Source organism: Dromaius novaehollandiae, chromosome 2 (assembly GCF_036370855.1).
Source record: "Dromaius novaehollandiae isolate bDroNov1 chromosome 2, bDroNov1.hap1, whole genome shotgun sequence".
Taxonomy (NCBI): Eukaryota; Metazoa; Chordata; class Aves; order Casuariiformes; family Dromaiidae; genus Dromaius; species Dromaius novaehollandiae.
The window spans coordinates 118,779,342-118,792,153 of record NC_088099.1 but is presented as its reverse complement, the minus strand read 5'-3'; the positions used below and the strand labels follow the sequence as shown (position 1 = coordinate 118,792,153).

Sequence of the window (12,812 nt, the reverse complement as noted above, 5' to 3'; positions counted from 1 at the left end):
GTAGTTTTTCCATTATGTTTTTCAGTGATCAGTTGCTTTTCTTTTTCATCATAGCATAAATCTAAAAAGATGATCCCTTAAATGTTAACAGTTTACTACGAAATGGAAATACAGCCAAGTTGCAAAAGCTGGCTTCATATTTATTATGAAGATATTGAGATACTTGATTGTCATTTCCATTGTAACATTTCTTAAGGTCTCAGTTAAGGCACTGTATGGAGAGCTAGCTTAAAACAGGAATGTTTTTATGGAATGAAATTAACAGATTTAATAATAACCAATAATAAGCTTTAAAGTTGTTCTGACTGTCCTTGTATTTTTATTTCCTTATGCTTGTTTTCAAATTCTCTTGTGACTTTATTGTTTGTTCTCATTATATCCGAAGTAAATGACTTCTCTCTAACATAATTTAAAAGTGAGGACCACAAGCCTGTAAATAATTTTGATTTTGATAGGATTGATTTTTATAGCTCAAAAACTTATAGACTGGGGAAACAGAATAGATTTGAATTGGAAGTGAGAGATCACAGACTAATTTTTAATCTAGATCTAATGCATATTCCTGGAAAATAAGCTTTCAAAAAACATATCCTGTAGCTTTTTTTTTTGGCATAGTTTCTTGAGGGATGTTAGAAGTAGTAGTCAAGGCCTGATAGATCGACTTTCAATTTTCTAAAAACCTGAAAGCACTCAAACCAGATGTAATCACATCTGAACTAGTCATATCAAAGACCTGTCTGATGTAACATCTAGTTTCCCATAGGTCAATAATAGGTGGCACAGACATGTATGTAGAAGCAGGGCAAGTAAATAATGGTACTTCCCCAGTATACTCCGTTAGCATCCAGCAGTTTCTTTCAGGACCTTCCTGCTTATTTTTGCAGTTGTCGCTTAAACATTACCGAGTTGATCAAGAAGACTTTCTATCATTATTTATATTTAATTCTTTGTGATACAGCTCTCTAGATGACTTAATGTTTTTAATTAGATATTATATCTGCAGTTCCCAACCAAAATGTCTTGTTTCGTTTTTCCTCTCAGAAGACATAATACACTCAAGAATAATGTATGCCTCTTGTAAAATTAAGATCACCATAAACTTCAAGTCAGGAAGTTTATAGTACTTCACAAGGCCTTAGAACTATCTTTTTGTTTAATTTTATTTTTGTCCACGAGGATGTATTCAACAGTAGTACAGCCAGATGAGTGTGTGGCTGTTTCTAGTTTTAAGTTAGTATTTCATGTAAAATTTTTGTGCATAAAGCCAGTGTCTTGTTCATGAGATTCCCACTGAATTCAATGAAATTACATGTGTACACAAAGAATTAAGTCTTTCCTTTCTAAATCTGTTATCTTAAATGTTAAGAATAAAAAATGGGGCTTGACTCTTGGCCATAACTGACATCATGCTGTTCTGTTTGCTGGTTGCCACTTACTGTCCAAATGCTGTGTGATATGTTGTGAGTTTTTAATGTTGATGGACCTTTTTAGAAGTCTTTGTAATTTTTATAATTGGAAAAATTACTTTTTCGTGTAAATGTGGAGCTAATTAAGGTAATTAGCAATTCATAGAAGTAATTTGTTTTGGGATGGATGGAGATTAAATTTTGAAGAGTCCAGTGGAAAAGCAACAGCTATTTCATATTTATATGTCCTTTAAAGATGTAAATGCTGGTTGAATCATTACATAAATGTCAATTATTTCATTTGTATGGAAAATTGGTAGAGACAAATGTTTTTTATCATGTATCTTTGACTAGGAAAAAGGGTAATTATTTTTCAAAACACTTAATTTTGTTTGTTTGTGTTTTTTTTCAGGATGGATTAGATGCTTTGGTATATGACTTGGATTTTCCTGCCTTAAGAAAAAACAAAAATATTGATAATTTCTTAAACAGGTGTAAGTATTTAATATTTGGTTACTAAATAACAAAGAAAGCCTATAAATACCAGCAAAAATAGGAATAAAAGATATTTTGGCTTTTGCAGTGGCAACTAGGAATTTCTGGGGTACCTTAAGTTTTTTGGTACAAGTTGTTTTAAGAGTCTGATTTTTTTTTCCTCCAGTCACTACAGTTACCCCTACAAATTTAATCCCTAGCAACTGAATGTCCAAGCTTATTGCCCACGTAAGTGGCATTGTTTTCAGTGACAGAGAGCCTTTTAAAAGAAAGATCTCTATCTTTGTTCTGAACAAGCTTCTGGATTCTGTTAACTTGTTTTGTGATTTTATGTACTAATGCATCATAAGCAATTAGCAGTAAAATGGCATAACATGTATATAGTATCAAGAAATCCTAATAAACGCTGATAGAGTGGAGCATGTGTTTTTTTGACTTTTTTTAGTACACAAGGTGTCTTCTTCACTCTTCCATGAAATTCTTAGACTGCATAGTTTGCTGTACTTCTTTGGGTATGCAGTTGATGCCTCTGCAGAATTCTTCTCAGGATTTTTTGAGGGGGCATAGAAAAAAATATGAAACTCTACCATAGCAGCTTCTTTAATTAAAAACAAACAAACAGGTGCAAAATAACCTTTCGGTTTTCATTATCTAAACCAAAAAAAAAAGTGTAATTGAAAAATGTTAAAGTGTGTGTGGGCAGGCTTTTTTTTTTTATTATTATTATTATTTATCTGGAAGATAGCACTATCCTGTTTTGCCATCTTGTTAAATCTGGCTTCTGTGCCTTTTGGAAATAATTTAAAATTTATAAACTTTAAGTTAACTTTACCCTTTAAGCAGAACTATTTTTAAAATTAAGAAGGAAGTCACTTTATTTTTACTGTTTTACTGTGTAGTCTTCTACTGTAAGATTTCCCACAAATTCTCCTCTGCAATAGTTTTCTTAACGAAAAAAATTGATTTTTTTTTTTGTTGATAGTCATAGTTCCATAACATTCATATATTGAAAAAATGCATTAAAGAGTTAAGCCAGTTTTGCAGGCTCCCAAATTGATAAATTCTGGAAATCGTGGCAGACGTTTGCTGATTCTGGACTTGCTGATCTCTGTAGACTGAATAGGCAGGCCTTGAAACTAAATCAAAGTTATTAGTGTTTTTTACAAGTTTAAACATCTTAGTTCAGTGTTGTATTAAGTGAGTTTTGTGGCAAATACGAAGTAATTAGGATTTAAATAATTAATTTATGTCTTAATAGTTCGTTGAAATTTGTGGGTTTTGTTCTCTTTTCAAGTTGTTTTTAAATAGTTTACTTTGGCCAACTAATTAGCTGTGATACTAAATTTATGGGGTTTACTCTAGAAGGAATGGAGAAGAATTCACTGTATTTAATTGATGGCTCATTTTTGATGAAAGCTGGTTGCTGGTAAGATCAGATATTCTGTTTCAGTTTTCACATTTCAAGGTATATTTGAAATTACATACCCTGTTACATGCACATCTTGTGTACTTAGTTGTTTACAGAGAAGGTGTGGTGAAACTTTATTGGAGAAAAGAGAAGTTGAATTAGGCAAAGGAAGTATTCATTGCATCAGATAAATTGAATGTAATTTTCATCATTAGTGAAATAATTAGGTCTTAGAAAAGCTTCACTTTTGCACTTGGAGATGAATGAAAGGAAGGAAAATTTGTGTTTACAATCTATTAATAATGAATATTCTATCGGTAAAAATGATATGCTGTGTAAGATGTAACCTGAAGTAATACGAAGGTGAAGATAGATACAACAGAGCAAACTTTCACTTCTGACAGCCTTTAGCACAGGGATCTTGCTGTGTTTACTGAAATAGGAAAGCAAGCAGTGTTTGTGTGAGTAATGGCCTTAAAGGTAACAGTGAAATCTAGTTTGTCTTAGACTTCTGATTAAAAAAAAATTTAGGGGCTGTTTTTTATGTAACCTAAGACATACAGGAACATTTTCATGTTTACTTTAGTTCTAATGGAAAACTGTTTAAAAATACCCCTCTGCAGTAGTTGCTGTCCAAAGAATTTGTATCATTATTCTGGAAGTCTGCTCACTGTATTTTACAGACTAATGATTGCCCAATCAGACAGTCCTTATCCCCTCTTATTTTCTCTCAGGCCCTAATAAAAAAATTCTGGCTTACATTTTGTGTTTGTGGAGCCTTAAATATCTGCTTCTGTCTCCTAAAGCTTATAATCAAATTTCGGGCCAAGTTGGAGATGCTATCTTCTGCCATGGGAGCTGTCTCACCTGCTTGTACAGTGTAACCTGGCTGTGTCCTCCACTGTTAGTGGCAGATACGGTACTGCCTATTTAAATGTGTTGCAACCTGATAAACATTGATTAACGGATCTTTGAATCTTGTAGTAAAATTTGCAAAGGAGTTGTTATTACCAAGTGTCTGAATATACAAAGATGTCTCTCAAGCAGTAAATTGCAACTTGCAGATGCTTACAAGCCCAGGGTACATCGTTTAAAAATGTTTAGCTTCAAATTGCTTTTAAAGTAGATTTCCCTTAGTTTAGAATTTGTAAAATTCTCTGTTGTGCCTCCTGCATGAGGCAAGTGGGCATGAGAAGGGAATAAATTACTTTTGCTTGGGGAGTAACTGAGAGCAGTTAGGAAGGAAGCGCACGTGGTAGTCATTGAATAGTGAGGCTGACTAGCAGTAATTTAGTGCTGCGCTGCATCGTCGGTGCCTCTATGATAGACCAAATTTTGTTGTTCAATAGTGCTGTGCTTTTAAAACTATTGAAGTTCCTGGAACTATTTGAGCTATTTTCTTCGTGGCATTAAGGTCGTTTATTTTTAATCTTGTGTTCTGGTACCCTTTTTAACTTCGTATCTGTACTGTGTATTGGGAATCCTTTTGACTTGAGAACCTTCTGAAGGAAACTTTGGTTAACTGTTTTGTCCGTGGGTGAGGTTTGTGATTGAAAACCATTTAACACAGGCTTTTTCATACTATGCCTAGCTTTCATCTGCACTATCATAAAGATTTGTCATTCAGAGTTGGTGGATTTGCTGTTGTGAGACTGTTGGGCAGTAAGTTAAGGAGAAAATTGTTCTCATGGGGACTGGTGCATTTCAGCTCCATGTGATCCTACCCAGCCCCCATTGTAGATCCATTTTCATTTTGCAAAAAAGGGCAAATAATAAGGCAATGCATTATTAAAGTATGCTTTTAAAAAATTACTGACTATTTTGATCCTTGTGTAGAATTTTTCAGAGTTTATATTCATAATCAAATGCCTCTTAGGGTATAGTTTATTGAACTAGTCAGCTAGTGGTATGCTGCCTTGTGTAAATGGAGGGCTTTACATTAAGCAGTAATGTAACAATATTTATTCAAACAAAACTATCTTTGAGTTCCTGTAAGCTATAATAAACTCTTACTGAGTTTTACCCATATGCTTTATTAGCAACCATATGCTTTACTGGCATACCTTTATTATGTTTAATCATAGGTCTTTATTTTAGAATAGTGCATTTTGATACGGAGATTTCTTTTCGGGTATGCTTCTTTTGTTTGTAGGTAATGACCAGTGTATGTAGAACTCTAATGGTAATTTTCTGTTGTCTGCCAGATCGTTTTTTAAATATAAACTCCAAAAACGGCATTTCTCCTCCCTTTTCTTCCCCTACCTATACTTCTTTATAAACTTTGCTTTTGGGCCTAGAGAGCTATTTTTGAAGATAAAATTACTGTTGTATAATTTATTTTATTAGAAGCATATCTGGTCTAGTAGTTGTTCCTTACTTTTGGAAATGCTAAAACATGAAGCTTTTCCATGTAATCTCATGCCAGTGTTGACCCACATGGATTAAAATAGACTGTTTTAATCTATGACCAAATTTGGAATTAGAGTATCTGTCCACTGGGAGTTTGTAAATTATTATAGTTTATAGAATGACAGGTTTATATAAATAATTACAGTGATTCCCACTGCATGTTTTAAATTAAAATTATTTTTTTCAGTATTAGGAGTAATAAAAGTCCGGAATACTGGAAGTGTAGGGTTTTTTTTAAATAATTTTTTGAAGTGTTTCATCTGTATACTTCGTGCTGTTTTCTCAGATGTGTTGCATATTTACCCAGATACAATCTTTCATACTCATCTGTTTACAAGGCAGATTACTCTGGATGTGACATTTTTGTGTAGCTTTTTTTGCAGGTATTTATTTTAGAGAACTTCTCAAATAAAGATTTCTGATAATTTGATTGTGCAGTAGACTTCTTGTAGTATGTTAGTGTCAGGTTTCGGTTCCTAGGATAATGAGAACGAGCTCATGCATTCTGCAGAGAGGTTTGCAGTAGGTGGTTTAAAAAGAGCGTCCTCTCTTTAAACAACACATCTAATAATTACAAAAAGTTGAAAGATGAATGTATTTAAATGGATTATATATGAAATGTGTTTTTCTTTTATGTAGATAAAGACACAGTAAATAAAATGAGAGATCTGCGCATGAAAGCTGAAGATTATGAAGTAGTGAAGGTGATTGGTAGAGGTGCATTTGGGGAGGTTCAGTTGGTAAGTTATGTTTCTATTTGTACATTTGAATGTTTTTTTGTAGTATTTGCTTTTATGTCTATTTCTGAATAAAATATTTAAAAGATGAAGTCTTTTATAGCTTCAAGCTCAGAGGTTTTTTCTTTTTATCCTGTAAAAATGTTTTTGAGGCTCTCATCTTTCAGTACTCTCAATATGCACAAATACTCATTCTGTTTTGTAGTTGTGTTTCTTCTGTTAAAATAAAGCAGAATATGTATTGCTTGTACTGTAATCAAGAAAATCAGTCTTTGCTACTGTTTTTGTGGAAACTTGAACAAATCTTCAAGACTAAAAGAATTTCTACAGCTTTAGAGACTTTATACTAGAGTTTCATGGACACATTTCTCTCTGAGAGATGTGTGGTGTTTGCAGCAAATTAGCAACCAGGCTTGCTCGTGCTGCTTTACTAAATTGAGAACTGGTGGAAGAAACTTGAAATATGGCAGTAAGCATACATGTCTGGTAATCATCTCTGGAAAAGGTTCGTAGGCTTACATTTATATTATTTAACAGGTGCAAGTATTTGTCCTTTCTAAGACAAATACGTACAAATTACAAAGTGAATATTGTAGCTATGGACTTCTATGTTGAACGGTTTTAGCAAGTATTGTAAGAGCAATGCATATATTGTCAGCTAATGCAATCTAATTCTATAGATGTACAATATATCATTGTTTATAAAAAAATATGAAGAATATTTAAAACATGTTAAATAGAGTGAAGCAGGAAAATAATATACATGCTATTATTCATATATTAATATGGGAAACTAATGTGTTCTGTATGTCAAATTTGTTTTCATAGGTAAGGCATAAATCCTCAAGGAGAGTCTATGCTATGAAACTTTTGAGCAAATTTGAGATGATAAAACGATCAGATTCTGCATTCTTCTGGGAAGAAAGGGATATTATGGCTTTTGCTAATAGTCCCTGGGTTGTTCAGGTATAGTGATACTCCTTTGAAAAAGCTTATCATTACAGAACTGTTTCGTCATAGCACTATGTAAATCAAGTCGTAACTTCGAATTACACAGTTTCATTTTTAGGTTTTCAAACTCCCTATTTGGTTATACTAATAATATATATATAGAAAATATATTATTAACATTAGAAATGCTGTACACAACAAATAGCAGATATTGCAGTTTCTTCCAAGCTGTATTTTGTCTTAACAATTACAAGATAAGGTATTCTGTTTATTATTAAAAATCTTAACAGATACAAGCTAAAACTAGTGAACCTCCTCTATAGTAATTCTTTGAGGCATTCAATCTACCAGAAATATATGCTTAAGATACAGCTTATGAATATTTATGACTTTAAAAAAATGTTTAAGTTACAAAATTTAAATCTGCTCCCACTACTGATGTTGAACTGACAACTGTAAGGGAAATATTTTTACTGAATTTTTTAAAATTTAAGCTTCTAAACAATGAATGACAAATAATGAATTCACAATAGAATAATAAATATTTGGTGGAAACACAGATAGAATCAGGCAGATGTTTGCAGTGCAGTAGTGTTATATTAACGTATTGGTCAACTAGCATCCCAAGGAGTGAGGAAGCATCTTGTCCACTTATGTGGATGAGCAGTCTCTGAAATGATCTCAAGTTTTATTGCACCCGATAAATAATAATCATAATCCATAGCCAGAGCCATAATCCTTCCATTATGAGGTAAAGGAACAAAAGATCTGGTAGAAATAGGCTCTAGACATGAACTCTTTTTTAAGACGTATGCTGAATGATGCAAAGCTGCTGCAGTAGTGGCAGCAATTCTGTTCTGTAAATCAGTTTGTGCAGAAATTCCTTGGATTTCCAGCATGCAGAAGGTTAAAGATTTTAAGCGAAGATAACTGGAGTATTCAGTGACTTGTCCTTTGTTTATTTGTTTCAACAGTTATTTTATGCATTCCAAGATGACCGTTACCTTTACATGGTGATGGAATACATGCCTGGTGGGGACCTTGTGAATTTAATGAGCAACTATGATGTTCCTGAGAAATGGGCAAGATTTTATACTGCTGAAGTTGTTCTTGCATTAGATGCTATTCACTCAATGGGTTTTATACACAGGTAAAGAACAAACAAACAAACAAAACCTCCCCAAAAGAAGTGTTGTTACTTAGAGATGTTTTATTCCCAGTGCTGTCAGAATGACTTGAATAATTGTTTAGGTAGTTTTAAAATTGCTGATGTTACTTCTTCATTATTATTTCATTATTAGTCTGTCTTACAACTTCAAAATTTCTTGTCATATGAAATTGCCAGTCTGAGGTGGCACCTTCATTAAAAGATTTTCAACAGACTGATCTTCCTCAGTTTGAGAAATAATAGAATTTTACCACATTACCAAAAGATGTGAGAACTAAAGTGGAATGAAGAGTTTGACCCCCAAATCGTTCACTTCCCTTGACTATAAAAAACTGTTTGGGGAATTACATATCAATAATACCCACTATTTGGAATTATTAACTCTCTGCAATGCATTTGAAGCCTCAACTGGTATCAGTGACCCATTAAACAAGAAACTGAGAACATTATGAAGAAAATCTAGACACATATTTACCTGTAAAGGGACAAGAAGACAAAGGGCAAGAGGGAAAATAGAGGCACAGAGTGTAGGAAACTTAGCTCTCAGTTTGTGTGTTATGTACTTGTCCTCAGCTGAAATGTAATCACTTGTTGGATAAACTGAGATGTTCTCTGGTTGATATTTGAACTTTTATCTGATGTTAGCTTTTGATTGTACTAACTAGAAGCAGAAGAATTTATCTTTTTCAACTTGAAAGTGCAGGAGCAGTTTCAGAAAGACATAGTAAATAAATTCTCAATTTGCGATTTTGCCAGAAGATCAGTGTTAACACCTAAGCTTTTGCAAAAGTATGAAACAAAACAAAAAGTCGTATTAATCCATCAGTTGAGTAGGATCTGGAGTAGCATTAATAGTGTTGCTGTGCTAAATCTAATAGATAAATTATCTAGCTGAATCATTTGTACATGTGTATTGCAGGCTTTAGAAAGGAGGTGCTAGAAGTTGCCAGCAGCACTGTGGGTTCTTTCCTAACATTTTAGATGACTTTGACACGAGGAGCTTTTTGGAATTTGTTTGCAGCTGAAGTTGGTCTATCCAAATTTGTAGAATGAATGGAAACTGATGAAGATGTGGGCCCACTGCTCAATGGAGCAGGGGCCTCGTGACAAAAGACACGGAGAAGGCTGGGGTCCTGCCTTTGCCTCAGTCTTCATTTACAAGGTTTGCTTTCAGACCTCCTGGGTCCCTGTGCCTACTGGCAGAGTCAAAGCAAGTGAAGGATTAGCCAAGTGGAGGAAGATCAAGTTAGGTCCTGCATTTGCAAACTGGACATATACACGTGCATGGGACCATGTGGAATAAACTGAAGGTCCTGAGGGAGTTGGCTGATGTCACTGGGAGACTTTGGCACTCAGAGGAGGTTCCTGATGACTGGTAAGAGGCAAACGTCTTGCCCCAAGAATGTCTTACCTGTCTTGCCCAAGGAAGGGCAAAGAGGGGAGGATCCGAGAAACTGCAGGGTGATCAGCCTAACCAAAGTCTTTGGGAATACTGTGGAGTAAAATCTCAGGAAATGATTTCCAAGGACAGGAAGGTGATTGGGAACAGCCAGTCTGGATTTTCCAAGGGCAAAGCATGCCTGACTGACCTGATTGCTCTCTGTGATGAGATGACTGGCCCTACTGATGAGGGGAAAGCAGTGAATGTTGTTTATCTTGACTTTAGCAAAGCTTTTGATGTCGTCAGATTGGAGAGAGATGGACTAGTGGACCGCAGCTTGAGTGGAAAACTTGGCTCAAAGGGTTGTGCTCAGTACAAACTCCAGCTGACAGCCAGTTACTAGCATTTCCTCAGGGTTCAGTAGTGGGGTCAGCACTGTGTCATGTCTGCATTTACAAACTGAACAGCCTTCTGGTGAGACAGAATGCACCAATCTTCAGCTGCCTAATAGTTTATAGAGAAAGTGGAGTCAGATTTGGAGTTGCACAGCGCAGGGACAAGATGCAGTGGATGCAGTTTGCAGAAAAGAAATATATTAGTAAACATTTTTTTGCTATGAGGGTGGTCAGACAATGGAAGAGAGGCCTGGAGAGGTGGTGGAATCTCCATGCTTGGAGAAATTCAAAATGTGACTGTCTATGACCCTGAGCAACCTGATGTAACTTTGAAGTTGGATCTGACTTCCAAGTTAGCCCTGCTTTGAGCAGGCAATTGGACCAGATGTCTTCCAGAAATCCCTCCCAACTAAAATTTTTCTATGAGTATATTAGCATATTTCCACTGTACTCATTGAGGTGAGGTAATGCTAAATCTTCATTTTACAAGTTATGACCAGAAGTTCTCTTCAAGGAAATGTACTTTCTCCTGAAATTCACCTTAGGTTTCTTACTATTTTTCTCCTACAGTGTATTTAATAATATTTTATTTGCTGAACTTGAACAGTTTATGAAAGCTTCTTTTCTGTAACAGAACTGCTTTGTGGAAAAGGGCATAAGAAGATACTACTTTTGGAGCCACAGTATTTGTTCATACTAGTATACTTCTGAAAACGGCATACATTTGTTCCCTTAAAATAGAAGTGGTACAGAGAAAGAGCTATGTTTTCAAGGTCTGTTTGAGGTGGCTAACTCAGAACTAGAAAGGATTTTTTTCTGTAGTTGATCTTAGTTAACTGGATCCTAGTGGAGAGCGACTTGAACCGGTCAATGATTTTAGGTAGGCCTGTTAAATCTGTTTGCTTGAAGAGACTCTATTCCCACATCCGTATTATCCTCTTTTCTTTTAAATGTGGCAGTTCAGCAGTCCTTGTTGGACATGATACTTTGAGACAGCAGGTCAAAATGCAGGAAATGGTTGTGTTTTCATGTTGTTTTCTCCTTGCTTTGTCAAAGCTGAAAAATAGTTGACTTTTATTGTTTTCGTAAGTTAAATTTATTTATCAACTATTACACACATATTTTTCTTCCTTTCAGAGATGTGAAGCCTGATAATATGCTGCTAGATAAAGCTGGTCATTTAAAACTAGCAGATTTTGGTACTTGTATGAAGATGAACAAGGTAGTCATATATTTGTAAACTTGCTTTTCTGTTTGTGAATATAAAATCTACTGAAAACCTTTCAGCCAGATGAGAAGAGTCCAAGCTTCCAATCTGTTCTCACTACTATTCTTTATGCATGAAGATGCAAACCTGAAGTAAGCAGGTTAAAGAATGTTATGAAATTATTCTTAAAAATATATCCCCAAGGTCACAAAAAAAAAAAAAATCTAGAACAACATTTCAAGTACTGTAAAACATTGCTGTTCCCTACATGAAACTCTGATTGGTTTGTGTCAGCGTGCACCTATACACTAGGAGAATGACCTGACAAAGGTGGTGCTTAATAGATTCTGTGTAGTACATACATCGTGACCTCCTAACATACTCCAGGAGCTCTGAATAAATGAGACTGTGTAGCTGCTTTGCCATAAACAAAAGGCACCAATGAAAACCAACTGCAAGTTACACATGCAAATTCAAGCAATTGCCTCAAGTCACAACCAGTCCATTTCAGTGGAATATCTGACACACAGTTTGGCTTTGTTTCAAACTTATTACAGATTAATCCTTGACTGATTTTGTTTTTAACAATGAGGTATTTTGATACACAGAAAAGTATTACCCTAATGCTTAATCTGTAAATGCCAAAAAAAAAAAAAAAAAAAGAAAAATCCGTACGATGAAACTTTGCTGTATATTACTGTTGCAGAAGTAAACTTGTGTCAACAACACTTTACATTTTGTGCTGTACTGAATAAAGCTAGCTTCAGATGCAAGAGATTGGTCTTAGGCTCCTCTAGTCTTTCAAAAGAGAAAAGTTTCTCTCTGGGAAAGAAAATTCTCAGAATAGGAGCTTAGTTTAGGTGCATTCTGGATTTGTTGTATATGCAAGACTGGATTTTAATTTGTTATAATTACTTAGTTTTATGTATTTAGCTTATGTACATTTTTCTACTGATATATTTCTAGAAATAGCATAGGATTATTGCAAAATTGTCTGAATACTGGAAAACGCCTTGTGGTGCTGATTGCAGTTTCAGTATTCTAGAGCACCCATATGCCAGCGGACCTGCTTTCCCTGTTTGTTGTACATCTAAAAATGTGATACTCCTGTCAGTATATGCAACATTTACACTGACATGAGCAGGAGAACTTAAAGAACATTTGTTTAAGAACAGAGGTGTTGCTTAGGCTGTGTAAACTCTTGAAATGGCTTGCAGTTTTGGCCCTTATATTTGTGCCTGGCTGTTTTCCCTCT

At 34.7% G+C, this 12,812-nt stretch overlaps 1 protein-coding gene across 1 annotated transcript in view; it reads left to right on the top strand.

The window, feature by feature from the left end:
* The window catches only part of ROCK1 (Rho associated coiled-coil containing protein kinase 1), a 92,252-nt gene that overhangs the window by 27,945 nt on the left and 51,495 nt on the right, over positions 1-12,812 (top strand). Inside the window, exons 2-6 of the mRNA XM_026122794.2 lie at positions 1,819-1,900; positions 6,358-6,458; positions 7,284-7,421; positions 8,381-8,556; positions 11,488-11,572. Of these exons, the coding sequence (XP_025978579.1) occupies positions 1,819-1,900; positions 6,358-6,458; positions 7,284-7,421; positions 8,381-8,556; positions 11,488-11,572 (582 nt within the window). The remainder of the gene's footprint in view (positions 1-1,818; positions 1,901-6,357; positions 6,459-7,283; positions 7,422-8,380; positions 8,557-11,487; positions 11,573-12,812) is intronic.